The following is a 14,097-nucleotide window of genomic DNA, read 5'->3' on the forward strand; positions in this document are numbered from 1 at the left end:
GCCGGTGGGTGATGAGCATGTTCATAGAACCGATGGAATTTCGTGAAAAATGGTAGATTTTTGTGAAACCGTTAGTACTTGATTTGTGAAAACCAATTGGTATGAGCCAGTTTCTGTATGATGTTGACTGAAATTCATTGGTTTTTTTTGGTTCAGACATATTTCGATAAACCGTGAGAATTCTGTATGATGTTGACTGAAATTCATTGGTTTTTTTTTTGGTTCAGACATATTTCGATAAACCGTGAGAAGCGGTTTTTACTTCGAAATAAAAAGATTGGGACGGTTGAAGGCAGAAATGGCCGTGTCGCACCCCGTATAGCGTGTGCTGTACTGTACCCACCAAAGCAGTACTGTGCAGGTTCGCCATGGTCCCCACTCCAGGCGACCGCATTGTCACGACTCACGCCGCGTCGTCTTCTGACATCTTGTGTTCTCTGTACCAACATTTTTCAACTCCACACGCTGATTACACATACTTGGCAGACTACAAATTTCCCCAAATATTAAATGCACAACCAATCTGAACTTCCACGAAAACAAAATTCGTTTCATCCGAAAGGCAGTTTCACGAACTTCGCACAAATTCACATCACAGGAAACAGAAATATAAAATGACGGAATCACAGGGGAACCAAATCTTCAGTTCAGATTCATCGAATTCATTTAAACAGAAGAGTCGCTACACAGAAGCCAACACAAAAGCAGAAATTCCCCCCGAATCCCATCGAAACCCTAGCTCCTACACCACCACCACCACCCGCACGCCACCAGGAAGGAAGGAATCAGCCGCCGAAGCCGTAGAGGGTGCGGCCCTGGCGCTTGAGCGCGTAGACGACGTCCATGGCGGTGACGGTCTTGCGGCGGGCGTGCTCGGTGTAGGTGACGGCGTCGCGGATGACGTTCTCGAGGAAGATCTTGAGCACGCCGCGGGTCTCCTCGTAGATCAGCCCGGAGATGCGCTTCACGCCGCCCCTCCTCGCCAGCCTCCGGATCGCCGGCTTCGTGATCCCCTGGATGTTGTCGCGCAGCACCTTCCTGTGCCTCTTCGCGCCTCCCTTGCCCAGCCCCTTGCCTCCCTTGCCACGGCCCGACATGTCTGACGACGACGACGAGAGCTTGGAGACGGAGGAGGATTTGAGATTTGGGGATTTTTTTGGTTTAGATGGAGAGACACACTTGGGGTGTGCGGATATTTATAGGAGGTGAAGGCGAGGGGTGCGATCCGTGGGGTGTTGGGTTTGGAGCGTTGGATTGGAAATGGAGGGGTGGGATTGGGTGGTGGGGGATCGGTGCGGATCGATGACGTGGCTTGTGACGACGGGGAGGAGGGACGCGATCCGTGGGAGGGTTGTGCTCCACCGTTGGATGAGAATGGACGGTGGATTCTGGTTTTGAAATGGGGGAGTATGGATCGATGACGTGGTTGGTTGTAGGTGCACGGCCACATGGGCCTTGGGCCTTTACAAGTAGATGGGCCTATTTGTGTCATTTCGATTTAGGAAAAAGTCCACTTAGACTCCCTTAATTGTTCACCGAATCTAGTTCGTCACCCGTAACTGTAAAACCGGGTAGGACGACTCCCCGAATTATTAAAACCAGTGCAATTTGACTCCTCCAGCGGTTTTGGAGGGTAGTTTTGCTCACATGGCGCTGACGTGGCGAGCGGGAAGAAGCAGCCGCCGCAGGGGCTGGACCACCGGGTGATGGTGGCGCTGGTCAAGATGGTCGCCGCCAACTTGTTCCTACCTCCGGGCAGTGCCGCCGTCCGCCTACCCGTCGTCGCTCTCGCCGCCGTCCGACGTGCTCGACGACGAGGTCCCCGTGATGGTGCTGCTCCCGTCAATCGTGGCCGCACCTCCACCTCGTCTACGACGTGCTCACCGCCGCGGACGCCAGGATGCTCCGCAACCACGTCGATCGGAGCTTCCTCGCCGGCCTCGTGGCGCTCTTCGCCTCCAAGGACCCGCGCGAACGCGACCGCCTCAAGTACGTCTACCACCAGCTCTACTCCAAGCTCACCGTCGAGCGCGCGTTTATGCAGCGCATCATGGCCGCCGCGCTACTCCGGTTCGTCTACGACACGTCCCCGGCGGAGGCCGAGCGCCACTGCGGCGTCGGCGAGCTGCTCGAGATCTGCGGCAGCATCATCAACGGCTTCGTCGTGCCACTCAAGGAGGAGCACCGGGCGTTCATGGCGCGCGTGTTGCTGCCGCTGCACCGGACGCGGTGGGTGCACACGTACCACCGCCAGCTCTCCTACTGCGGCAGCATTCGTCGCCCGGGACATCTTCCTCCGCCACTAGCCGGCGACCAACTGCCAGAAGGAGGTGCTGCTCATCGACGAGCTCGAGGAGATCGTCAAGATCCACTGTCTGCTCCCGGATTGCTCGCTGCGTCAGCAGCTGCAGCTCACAGGTTTGTGTGCTTCTTCATCCATTTTCACAATCGATTTCATTTCAGTCAAAAAAAATCGATTTCATCTACATTTGCACATTCAATTAAGTGGCACATGCATAATTACTGCTTGCTTCCAACATCCGGGTTCGCACTGGATCCGAGCGCCAGCTGGGCCTAGAGGGGGAGCGGCAGCGGGCCTGCTTGGAGACGGGGCAGGCGGTGGCGCGGCCGTCGCCGCTCCAACCCTCGCCTGCACGCTCCCGTCGCCACTCCAGCCCCCGGCCGCCGCCGCCACCGATGCTTCCCAAGGGGGAAGAGAAAAGGGGGAGAGAGAAGAGAGAGAAGGGAGAGAGAAGGAGGAGGAAGAAGGAAAGGAAAAAGGATGACACGTGGGCCCACATGTCGGTGGGTCCCATAATATATTTTGTGTTTGAATGGCAGATGGGTCCCACATATATTTTTTTTTAATTTTAAATGCCACATAAGCACCACGTAGAATGAAAACCGGGTTAGCACTGCCATATTAGCGCCACGTAAGCAAAACCGCTCTCCAAAATCGCTGGAGGAGTCAAATTGCACTGGTTTCAATAATTCGGGGAGTCATCCTATCCGGTTTCACAGTTAAGGGTCACGAATTAGATTCGGTGAACAATTAAAGGAGTCTAAGTGGACTTTTTCCTTTCGATTTACGGCATGTCTGTACGTATCCCCTTCTGAGTGTCTTGTACTACTCCATTTGTTACGAGTCGCTTTTGACTTTTATTTATCTACTTCCTCCGTTTCATAATCTAAGTCATTTTAGTATTGTCCATATTCATATGGATGTTAATGAATCTATATATATATATATATATATATATATATATATATATATATATATATGTCTAGATTTATTAATATCCATATGAATTGTGGACAATGCTAGAATGACTTACATTATGAAACAAAGAGAGTAAGTTTATATAAAAATATAGTAATATTTATAATAGAAAATAAATATATTGTTAAGATATATTCAATGCTATATTTAGTTAAACTTATTTGGTGTTGTAGATGTTGCTAATTTTTTATATAGATTTAATCAAACCTATAGAAGTTTAACAAAAACATTTACCTTTCGCCCTATACACAATGGGAAGTGAAAATATATATTGCGGTAACAAAATGAGGTACAAACACATTGAGAAATTTTATGCGGTAAGGTGACTTGCGGTGAAATTTGACAACATATAAGAAACAGTTGGCTACTTGGCTTGATTTGGATGAGAATTTGAGAAACTTTTGGAGATACAGAATTCAGTATGGGCTAGGGATGGTCTCCGATCCGACCGTACAACCACAACACTGGGCCCATGTACCGTACTCGGTCCACGGAACGCCGCCCACTAGGCTTTCACGCACCGGACGAGCTGGTGGGCACCAGTGAAAGTGAATGAACGGCTCTGCATGAGTCCCTCGTGCGAAGTTTTTGCCCGGCTGGTGGGCCCATGGGCCCATTGTGGGGCCCAGCCAGCACGCAATCTCTACGGCCACTCTTCTGCCAGTGCAAAGTGTTGCTCTCTCTCTAAACTCTGAAAAATCATTTACCTCTGGCTTTAAAAAATCATCGCATTTACCTCCTGTTTATTGATGGACCATGTTAAAGAAAGTACTAACATACTTTATTCACGTTCTAATCGGAGGATGAGAACGGCTTATTAGTCACATGCAAAATGAAAAATAATTGAAAAATGAAAAATAATCGCAAAATGAAGCATTAATAATTGAATAAATAAATAAATTTAATTTATTTTTCTAAAAAAATGCAAAGTTTAACAATTTAAAAATATGCTAACGAAAATCAAGAAATTAAGTAGCCAATCCAATTTTCCCATTAGAACACAGTAACGGTAGAAATCAACTAAATTGGATGACAGGTTCATCTGACATAAGCCGGTTGAACTAGTGAGACAAGTTTATTATGGATTTATGGATAGAAAAAGTATAATGCATGGTCGTCACAGAAAAGGAGAACTGAAGAAGCACATGGTGACAATTAACCTTAGCTTCGGGTTGGATGATGTTCACTGTCAAGAGCGCATAGTGATAATATTAACCTTGTCTATGAAAGAATGATTCACTGTCATGTAGTACGTGTAGTGTCTAGCAAGTTGTGTTAGTTTTAAACCTTAATTATCTTAGTATAACACAGGTGCTTTCGGAGTTACATATGGTTAGTACCTGCAGCTTGCTTGTGTGGATGGATAAATGCAACAGGAGGAATCATTAAATTAGTAGGGTAGGAAAACAAGTGTGTTGAGCACATAGTTGTGTCTTTTGTTTTTGCCTTTTAGATGCGCCAAAGATTTGTTTAGGGTTAAAGTAGTGACGATCTGGGCAGAAGGCAAAACATGATCTTCTCCTCAATCTCATGTAGTTTCGTTCTTTTTCACACAAAGTTTTTTTTTTCTAAGGTGGGGCAGGTTTGTTTTTATAATTGTATCTCTACTACTTAAATTTGTAATGGTGGTCTCGATTTTTATATAGCAGACACATCTGACAAACATGCTAAGAGCAAGGCTAATAATACAACCAGCTGCTGACTGTATAGATCTTTATAGCCTATCTCTCAGCTCACTCATATAGTGGTTAGCTCTTCACTATAAATATATGATCCACCTGTCTGTCTCACTGATTTTCTTGGTTCCTGTGTCTAAACCGGCTGTAAGCTTACAGCCCGCTTCTCATCTCTATCCTCTATCATCCACCTCAACATTCAGCATTTTTACAGCCCACTATTATTCTTGCTTTAATATTAACCATCAGATCGCCATATCCAATAGCCTGGACCTCCCACCTATCGCGTAACCCACCCATCGCGCACTCCGACTCCTCCTCCGCCTACCCATCCCCGTCGGTGACTCCTCCACCCGCTTGCCTCCTTCGCTCCAGATTCCTGCCAGCGACACTGTCGATGTCCACCTGTGATCGCCGCCAACACCCCCACTGCCTCCTACTCCGCTACAGATCCTCACTGCCGGGCCTACTCCTTCTCCTCCCCGCCGTCGACGCCTACTCCTCCGCCCACCCGCCACACGCCCTGACCACCTGCCTCCTTCACCCACCTACCACCGCCGCCGCCGACACGAGTGATGGTACAGTAACTAAAAACCACATCTCTAGCTAGCTAGTAAAAACCACATCTCTAGCTAGCTAGATAACCTAAAAGATATTTGTTGTCAAAATATAGATGGATTGACGGCACAAATTATGTAGAATTAAAGAACGAGATAATGTAATATATGGCTAGCCATGCATGTTTGTGAGAGTTAGTTTAACTTTGTCTTAATGTTTATGGTTGTGACGGCGTGTTATTGATTAGTAGTATTATATATCAATTAAACAGAATTCATATATAGTCGAGTTATTAAAAATGGTACTCCCTACTTTTTCGAGATTTTTTTTTAACTAGATGGTACTACTAGCTAGTGGTAAATCCACCTTCATGTTTTTCAACAAGCATGCATGTGTGTAGTGGACTTGTGGTACGAATTGGACACAAAACGCAACACTTCACCTAACCCTCCAAAAATTAAATCACATATGAATGAAAGCAACGGGGCCCCATAGGCCATAATTAAGTTAACCAAGCAGAAATCAGGTATGGTAACATCGACGCTTCACCTATAGCTATATATAGCTGGTAGTACATGCAAAACACTGTAAGAACATAGGCAACAACTACTACTTTTAATTTAAATTATCCATAGTCAATTCATATAATATTTACTTATAAACATACAAAATATACAATTAATATCTAGTCTCACATATCATACACACATTACGTTTTAGAGTCTGTAACAGTTTAGCTATAAATTTGTAGCTCGTTGTTCTACTCTCTTCTTTTATCTTTTCGATATGTGTTTATAGTAGTAGGGTGCAAGCGGGCCGATCCGCGAGTTTAAATAAATAATAATTTATGGGTTTTCGCATTGCGGTCCGGCTTGCCGCATCTAAATATATAAGTGGATCGAACTATAAACCCATTTATAAGTCAAATTCATAGTTAACCCGCTAGTCAAACCGGCGAGTTACGCACTATTTTTGTCTATAAGCAGATTCGCGGGTAAACCCACTTACACCTTTAGAAGTTTATAGTTGATTTATAATTTGCTACTGTATCTGCTCTAACCTAGCGAGAGCTCACCCAAGCTTGGGTACGTACGGTGTTCGGAAATCAGCGGAGACGATCGATATTTTATCGCGAGTGACGACGAAACGAAGAGATCGAGCTAGCCAGTACGTACCATCTCGCATGCAGCGTGACACACGGCAGTCGGCAGGCGGCATGGTGTAATGCATGTCAGATCTAATTTGGTGCCTTGTGCAGGGTGCATGAAGCCGTGCGCTCACTGCTGCTCAAGCTGGAGCTTAGCTAGCGTCACTTCGATCGGCCCCGTGAGCGTAAACTCACGGCGATGGATGGCAGCAGTGTACATGTACGTACATCACGATATCCACTGTCATCGTGATGCTCGTCATATATGCATGTTTTGGTACGATCACGATGGCAATATAAATGAGCATGTTAGAATTTTATATTACGGTGAATAAAGTTTTAGGATTGTGCTATGTATTATTAAAAAAAATGTTCTACTAACCATTGGGCTTCAAACCGAACTATCACTTTTACTATTCAACTACCAAAAAAAATCAATATGGCGCATTTTGGCATCAATCAAAAATAACCCACATCATGTACTGTAGGCTATAACTCCCTCTACATTCCCGTAAAAATTATGGTCAAGTCTGTTTTTTTTTACTTTAAACTATAAAATTGATTATTTTTCCCCTGCAACTTTTAAAACTGGACATGTGAAACCCTATAATATATTTCAAGGTGATTTTCTCTATGAAAGTCTTTTCGCTTACAGAAACCCCATTTAGGTAGATTTTATAAGGTGTGTTCTTTTTTTTGTTGGGAACCCCTCCTATCCACACGCAAAACTATGCAATGGATTAATGCATGATTAGTTAGTATTAGCTATAATTAACTTAAAAAAGAACTAATATGTTTTTTAAAACAACTTTCCTATAGTATTTCTTTAAAAAAACATATTGTTTAGCAATTTGGGAAACATGAGCGTGAAAAACGAGGCAGGTGAATTGTGAACTTAGGCTAAAAAACACAGCCATAATCATGGGCCTACCTAAATAACATTTACATCGACAAATTTTGCACGATACGAGCATATGAATTAGTAAACCACCTCTATTTCCAATAAAACATCTAAAATAACATTATAGGGTGTTTTTTTACCTGTTTTTTTTTTCAAGGCGAAAAATAAATTAACTTCGAGCAAGGTTTAAGGGTTGAAAATATACTTCACCCTAAAATTTATCCATACCAAAGAAAGCTAGCTTAAGACGTGATTGCCATTAACTATATAAGTTTGAGACATTTCTTTTATACATTTGAGAAAGGGTTTGATGTAACTAAGCTGCTGAAATAACGAAAAACCCCACACCCTATGTAAGGTTAATGGTTTCTTGTCATATTAGATATAATTTATTAAACTTTCACGCTATATCAATTAACTGAAACATCTAGAACCATCCGTTCAAATATACCATGAGCCAAAATTTCTTATCAGGACACATCACTATTTTTCCGTGACGCAATGATTTCTTCTCTTTACATAAATGTTTTATCGTACCTAAAAGCAACGATAACGTATCCGAAACCTGGCTATTTTATGTCGCGATGTAATTAGAACACGAAACATACCAAATTAGTGCATCCAGCTTAGAAAGGCATTTGTCATTTCACCGTTCTGTTACAACCTTTTACCTTTCCACGTAACACTCGGTTTGTCGTTGAACCCCTGCATCCTCCCGCACTCCACGCCACATCATTGTACCGCATCAACGCCGCGGACACATCTGGCTAAAATCCCGGTAGCAGATCACCATCTTTATCTTAAGCATTGCTGACTCCCCGAGAAACACCAATCACCAGTTCACCACTTCACCATTGCCTTCCAGCAACCCAAAAAAAAAAAAAAAGCTTACCAAATGGCGTGTATGAGTGTATCCTCAATTCCTCACCATGACATCCCAGCCGCTCATCAACGTTTCCATCATCCGCGATCGACAAATCCTGGCCGTTGATGCGTCCAGCCCCCTCCCCCACGAGGCCCTGCTGACGTGGCGCGACCAACCACCCTCTCCTCCCCCGGCCGGGGGTATAAAAGGGGGGTCTCCTGCCACCTCCGTCTCCTCAGTGCTCTCCTCTCCATTTTTTTCCTCCTATCGATTTTGCAATTTAGCCCCTAGGGAGGCAGGGAATCCGGCTCCGGTCCCTGTGCCGCTCCCCCCGGCTCTCCTTGCCTCCCTTGCTCCTCCGATCGAGGCTGAAGCGGCTTCAGGTGAGCCCCCTCCTGGCGATTCTTGATTCGCTTGGATATACATTTTGTAGCGAGTTCATCGTCTCGATTTAGATTTCGTTTGTTTTTGGCTGGCCATGGCTTTGGGGTTGGGTGGATTGGAGGAGGTGAAGTGAAGTGGTTCTTCCAGGAGGAGATTTTTGGTGGAGATTTTGGTGCTGGGAGCCTTTGGGTTGGGGATTGTGAGCTGTAGGAAGGTTTAAAGGGAGATGCCTTTGGAGGAAACTGTACTGAATTTGGTGAGGGTGTAGGATGCATAGAGCTATAGAAGGTTGGGGAATTTGCTGCTCGTAGGAGCTTAGGAGAGCTCGAAACTTTGGATAATATCACAATTGTTTAGGTGATTAGTTACTTGTCGATTGGTTGTGTTTTGATAACATAGTCTGGTTGTTGGGGTGTCCAGTTTTAGGCTAAGGTCTTGCTCTACTCTTACTGTATTACTACAATAAGTACAAGTTCTGAATGAGTACTAAATTAAGCTGGAGTTCTCCTTTTTAGCAGACTTTTCCGGATCCCTGTGAAGTGTTGTAGATATCTAACTTGCATATTGTATCATGCAGGATATACATTTTTGTGGGAATGGGGAATTCTTGCCAAAATGGAACCTATGGGAACAATTACCAGAACAGCAACCGGTTTCAGAATGACCGTTTTGCTTCTCGGTACGTTGATGGGAATGATACTGAGGATTGCTACTCGGGCTCGTCAAGGGCCAGCTTAGCGGGTGCTCTGCGGCAAGGGCTGAACCTAAAGTCCCCTGTCCTTGGATACAAGACTCCAAATGTAAGGGAGCTCTATACTCTTGGCCGGGAGCTTGGACAGGGACAGTTCGGGAAAACATACCTCTGCACTGAGATTAGCACAGGGTGTCAATATGCATGCAAGACTATCTTAAAGAGTAATCTCCGATGTGTGTCAGATATCGAGGACGTGCGCCGTGAAATCCAGATAATGCACCATCTTTCGGGCCAGAAGAATATAGTGACAATCAAGGACGCATATGAGGATGAGCAGGCCGTGCACATCGTCATGGAGCTCTGTGCAGGTGGTGAGCTCTTCAGCAAGATTCAGAAGCGAGGTCATTACAGTGAACGGAAGGCTGCAGAGCTTATAAAAATTATAGTTGGCATCATAGAAACATGCCATTCACATGGAGTGATGCATCGGGATCTCAAGCCAGAAAATTTCCTCTTACTGGACGCAGATGATGAATTCTCGGTTAAAGCAATTGACTTTGGTCTATCTGTGTTCTTCAGACCAGGTATTATGTCAGAGTAAATAAGTATATTCAATGGGGTTGTTTCTATATTTAGTCATGTTAGCAATCAGCTGTTTGATATCCTGCTAACTTATTTAGTTATGATGTAAATAGTTCCGTACAAAGAGCGAGTAAGGTGAAAGTATGGCAGAGTAGAAAAACAATCCCAATCAAATTTTCTACCAGTAATTTAGTCTTGGAAACATTAGTTTGTTGTAGTTCCTTATAATGCAGCTTTAACAAAAACAAATAATAATGCAATTGTTTGCTCTTGCATACAATCTATGCTTCCTTTGGCTGTTTTTCCTAACTGATTCATATCTATCCACAAATCAGGTCAGGTTTTCAGAGAGGTAGTGGGAAGTCCATATTATATTGCTCCAGAGGTATTGGAGAAGCGTTATGGACCAGAGGCTGATATATGGACTGCTGGAGTGATTCTCTATGTATTGCTGACTGGTGTTCCTCCATTTTGGGCAGGTGATTGATTTGACAAGATTTGCAAAATTCTGCTTCATTGGTTTTAGTGAATTGCTAAAAGGACTTCTTTCACTCTTACTAGATACACAAAGCGGGATATATGAAAAAGTACTGGATGGACGTATTGATTTTAAATCAAACCGGTGGCCCAGGATATCTGACAGTGCAAAGGATCTTATAAAAAAGATGCTCTGCCCTTATCCATCAGAGCGTTTGAAAGCCCATGAAGTGCTAAGTTAGTATATTTAATATTTCGTTCATTAGTATCACTTTTATTCAATTTAGTACCTCGTAGAATAATTTTGGACCAATGTTTTTGTTATCCACGAAATTTCATAAGTTCCGAAACTATAGTAAGATCTCAAGAGTAAACAAAGAGCAGTTTCTTACAGTTTTTCTATTATATGTTCAGAGCATCCATGGATATGTGATAATGGAGTGGCTACTGATCGAGCTCTGGATCCAAGTGTACTTCCTCGTCTCAAGCAATTTTCTGCAATGAATAGGTTAAAGAAATTGTCTCTCCAGGTATATTTTTTTTACCGTTTCATCTTGTCATAGAAAAGTCATTTATTTGTTGCCATTTTGTCATCATGGTGAAGCATCATTAAGTGCTTTCACAATTTCCGGGGAAATCATTATTCTATTACTGCTGTCCTTTAATACTAAATCTAACAGAAGTGTGAACCTTTTTAAATTCCAGAAGCATAGCTACTTCTACAAGAATAAAAACAACGCTACCTTGTGTACATCATGCCATCATGGCCAAATTGATTTGCTGCAGTTCAGAATTTTCCTCGTAGGATCTTAAAAATTTGACAGCACTGAAATTGTTTTTAAATCTGACTCAGTAATATTTTCTTCATTGGTGAATTGTTTATTGTTATCATATACGAAGATTTTTTGTCGGTATTGTACCTGTTCCAGCATTGCTTCCAAGTTGAGAGTTACAGACTTTTGTGGTGCACCTAAATTTACTATTCTAAATTGACCCAGATATAATTTCATAAATTGCTATGATACAAAAGTAGGAGATGCTAGGAATCAGGATGAGATTAATTAAGGCATCAATTTTTACTTAAACTATTATGTCTATCTATTTCTCATATTTAAAAATATTACAGATTGCAGTAATCTATGTTTCTTACTTGCTGTTCATCCAGATTATTGCTGAGCGTCTTTCAGAAGAGGAGATTGTTGGGTTAAGAGAAATGTTCAAGGCTATGGACACCAAAAACAGAAGTGTGGTTACATTTGGTGAGCTTAAGGGACTGAAAAGATACAGCTCAGTGTTCAAGGATACTGAAATTAACGACTTAATGGAAGCAGTAAGTGGTCACTGTTATTGCAAAATACGATGCAAAATGTACTGTAGCACACTTAAACCATATACATGGTATCTGTAGTATATAGACTGGATATTGTTTGTCAACCTTTTGATCATGCTGCTTTTCAGAATTCTGTATTGTTTTGAATGTGTGAAAAGTCGGGGCCAACACATTCATGTCAAAAGATTACTTAAACCATTGGTTTAGTTGAAATGGAGTATGTCATGCATCTGTGATGAAATACTGTCTTCATTGCAGAACTGTTTTATATATTTTAACCTTTTTGAGTACTACTTCAGGCTGATGACACCACCTCCACCATCAACTGGGAAGAGTTTATTGCTGCAGCAGTGTCTCTTAATAAAATAGAACGTGAGAAACACTTGATGGCAGCCTTTACATACTTTGACAAAGATGGAAGTGGTTTTATCACAGTTGACAAGCTTCAAAAGGCTTGCATGGAACGTAACATGGAAGATACTTTCCTTGAAGAGATGATTCTGGAGGTTGATCAAAACAATGTAAGTTCTGTACTGTTTTTCAAGCTATAAGATCAGTGTGCTAGTATTAGTTATTGCTGTTCAGTAGCTAATTGTTCTACTCCTGAAGAATTTGATGGCACTGGTTATAGAATAGCAGCATGTATGTGGTAGAAGTTGGTCCTAAATGATGTTTCACTTTCAGTATTACCTTCAGCAATAGATATGAACCAATTTGGATCCTCTGCAGTGGAAGACCTGGATCCGATATGAACACCTATAATGATGTTATTTACAGGCTGTTTAAAAATGTATAGTTTAGAGGTTTCATACTTTTGCGCTTTCACCCCCAACTTATTGTCCTCTTTGTTTGAGGATAAACTGAACAGCTGAGGGAAGACTTCCCATATGTTCAAAAGGGCCTCAATTATTTGGCATATACTGTTGAATTATCATAAGATGAAAACTTATATTTGCTTAGTAACATAGGAAAGCAAGTTATGTTTTTATCAGAACAGAAAAGGTGTCATTGAGATTATTTTTGCTTCCTTGCTGAACATCTCATCAGTAATTATGTTTTTCTTTTTCTTTTTTTTTGGTAAATTTTCAGGATGGTCAAATCGATTATGCTGAATTTGTCACAATGATGCAAAGCAACAACTTTGGACTTGGGTGGCAAACGGTGGAAAGCAGCCTGAATGTAGCCCTGAGGGAGGCACCCCAAGTATACTGAACTCCTGTCGCCTGGCACCCCCAAGAATTCAGTTTGTTCTCCTGAGCCTTTCATCTGTTTATCACAACACATAGTTGTGGATTTGAGAGAAGAGAGCCAAGACTAGATGGTTTATCAGTAATCACCCTATAGCAGTGGTGGAAGAAGACTCTCTTAGTACCTAATAGCATATAAATGTGTGGTCTAAAGACATCGTATATGTATGAACCTCATAAGTTCGTTCGTTCGTTTGGTTGGTTGGTTTGCTACCCTGCTATCTAATAATAATATCAATAATACCCGAAGAACCCTCTTGGTTCTGCATATATCTCTGTGCTGGTGTTGTTAATTGTGTTTATTTTCCTGCAGTTTTTAAGTGATTTTTTTTTGTGCAAGTGGTTATCTCATATCTCTTCGATGGTGAAGAGTTTTGGTGTGGTAACAGCAATCAGAAATTCAGACAGAAACCAGAACTTTTGGAACTGCAGAAATGATATGAAGGCCAGGCGCTGAAAGTCTGAAGAATCAAAACATGACAAACCCGATCAAAAGCTGCGAAGAGAGGATGATGATCCGAGACCTGGATGGATGCTGCCGCAAGCCGCGGCGCGCTCTGCCCGCTCCACCACGAAGCCGCGCCGCGCGCACGGTGGCACACGGCCACACGCCGCGGGGGCGGGCTGCGGCGCCCTCGCCGCCGCGTCGGCGTCGGCGCGCGCGCGCTCGTGTTGATCTCGATCTTCTCGTGGCTGTGGGGAAAGGGGGGAAAAAATCATACGCGGATGCGCGCGCGGTGGTGAAGCGTGCGGCGCGTTGCGTTTTGTGTGGTGTGGGTGGGAGAGGAGAGGAGCAGCCCGGCCGCGCGCGGCGCGTCGCGTGGTGGCGACGCGACGCGACGCCGAGGGGGGGATCTGATCCGAGTGGGCTCGCCGTCCCGAGTGGGCCACAGCTGCTAGCCTGTTTCTTCTGGGCCGCGGCCTGCAAGGGGAAATATCACGTACTCCCTCCGTCC

At 43.5% G+C, this 14,097-nt stretch overlaps 2 protein-coding genes and 1 pseudogene across 2 annotated transcripts; 2 read left to right on the plus strand and 1 right to left on the minus strand.

Moving 5' to 3' along the window:
- Window positions 1-630: 630 nt before the first annotated feature.
- Window positions 631-1,174, minus strand: LOC127785587 (histone H4). Its single transcript, XM_052312985.1, has one exon. It carries the CDS (start codon window positions 1,095-1,097, stop codon window positions 786-788), a length of 312 nt encoding a protein of 103 aa, XP_052168945.1. The 5' UTR covers window positions 1,098-1,174; the 3' UTR covers window positions 631-785.
- A 653-nt stretch (window positions 1,175-1,827) lies between these two features.
- LOC127785953 (serine/threonine protein phosphatase 2A 57 kDa regulatory subunit B' beta isoform-like) lies at window positions 1,828-2,808 on the plus strand (annotated as a pseudogene).
- A 5,816-nt stretch (window positions 2,809-8,624) lies between these two features.
- On the plus strand, window positions 8,625-13,411 carry LOC127786356 (calcium-dependent protein kinase 23). Its single transcript, XM_052313735.1, has 8 exons — window positions 8,625-8,810; window positions 9,389-10,089; window positions 10,423-10,566; window positions 10,649-10,801; window positions 10,979-11,094; window positions 11,730-11,894; window positions 12,194-12,415; window positions 12,984-13,411. The coding sequence occupies exons 2-8, from the start codon at window positions 9,408-9,410 to the stop codon at window positions 13,104-13,106; spliced, it is 1,605 nt and encodes a 534-aa protein (XP_052169695.1). The 5' UTR covers window positions 8,625-8,810; window positions 9,389-9,407; the 3' UTR covers window positions 13,107-13,411.
- Window positions 13,412-14,097: the final 686 nt, after the last annotated feature.

This window comes from Oryza glaberrima, chromosome 10 (assembly GCF_000147395.1).
Source record: "Oryza glaberrima chromosome 10, OglaRS2, whole genome shotgun sequence".
NCBI classification, from domain to species: Eukaryota; Viridiplantae; Streptophyta; class Magnoliopsida; order Poales; family Poaceae; genus Oryza; species Oryza glaberrima.

Bases quoted from the DNA above. Each gene is read 5' to 3' on its own strand.
- LOC127785587 (XM_052312985.1), bottom strand. From the start codon at position 1,097: ATGTCGGGCCGTGGCAAGGGAGGCAAGGGGCTGGGCAAGGGAGGCGCG.
- LOC127786356 (XM_052313735.1), top strand. From the start codon at position 9,408: ATGGGGAATTCTTGCCAAAATGGAACCTATGGGAACAATTACCAGAAC. The intron at 10,802-10,978 runs GTTAGTATATTT...TTATATGTTCAG, and splicing joins GAAAGCCCATGAAGTGCTAA to AGCATCCATGGATATGTGAT. The intron at 11,895-12,193 runs GTAAGTGGTCAC...GTACTACTTCAG, and splicing joins TTAACGACTTAATGGAAGCA to GCTGATGACACCACCTCCAC.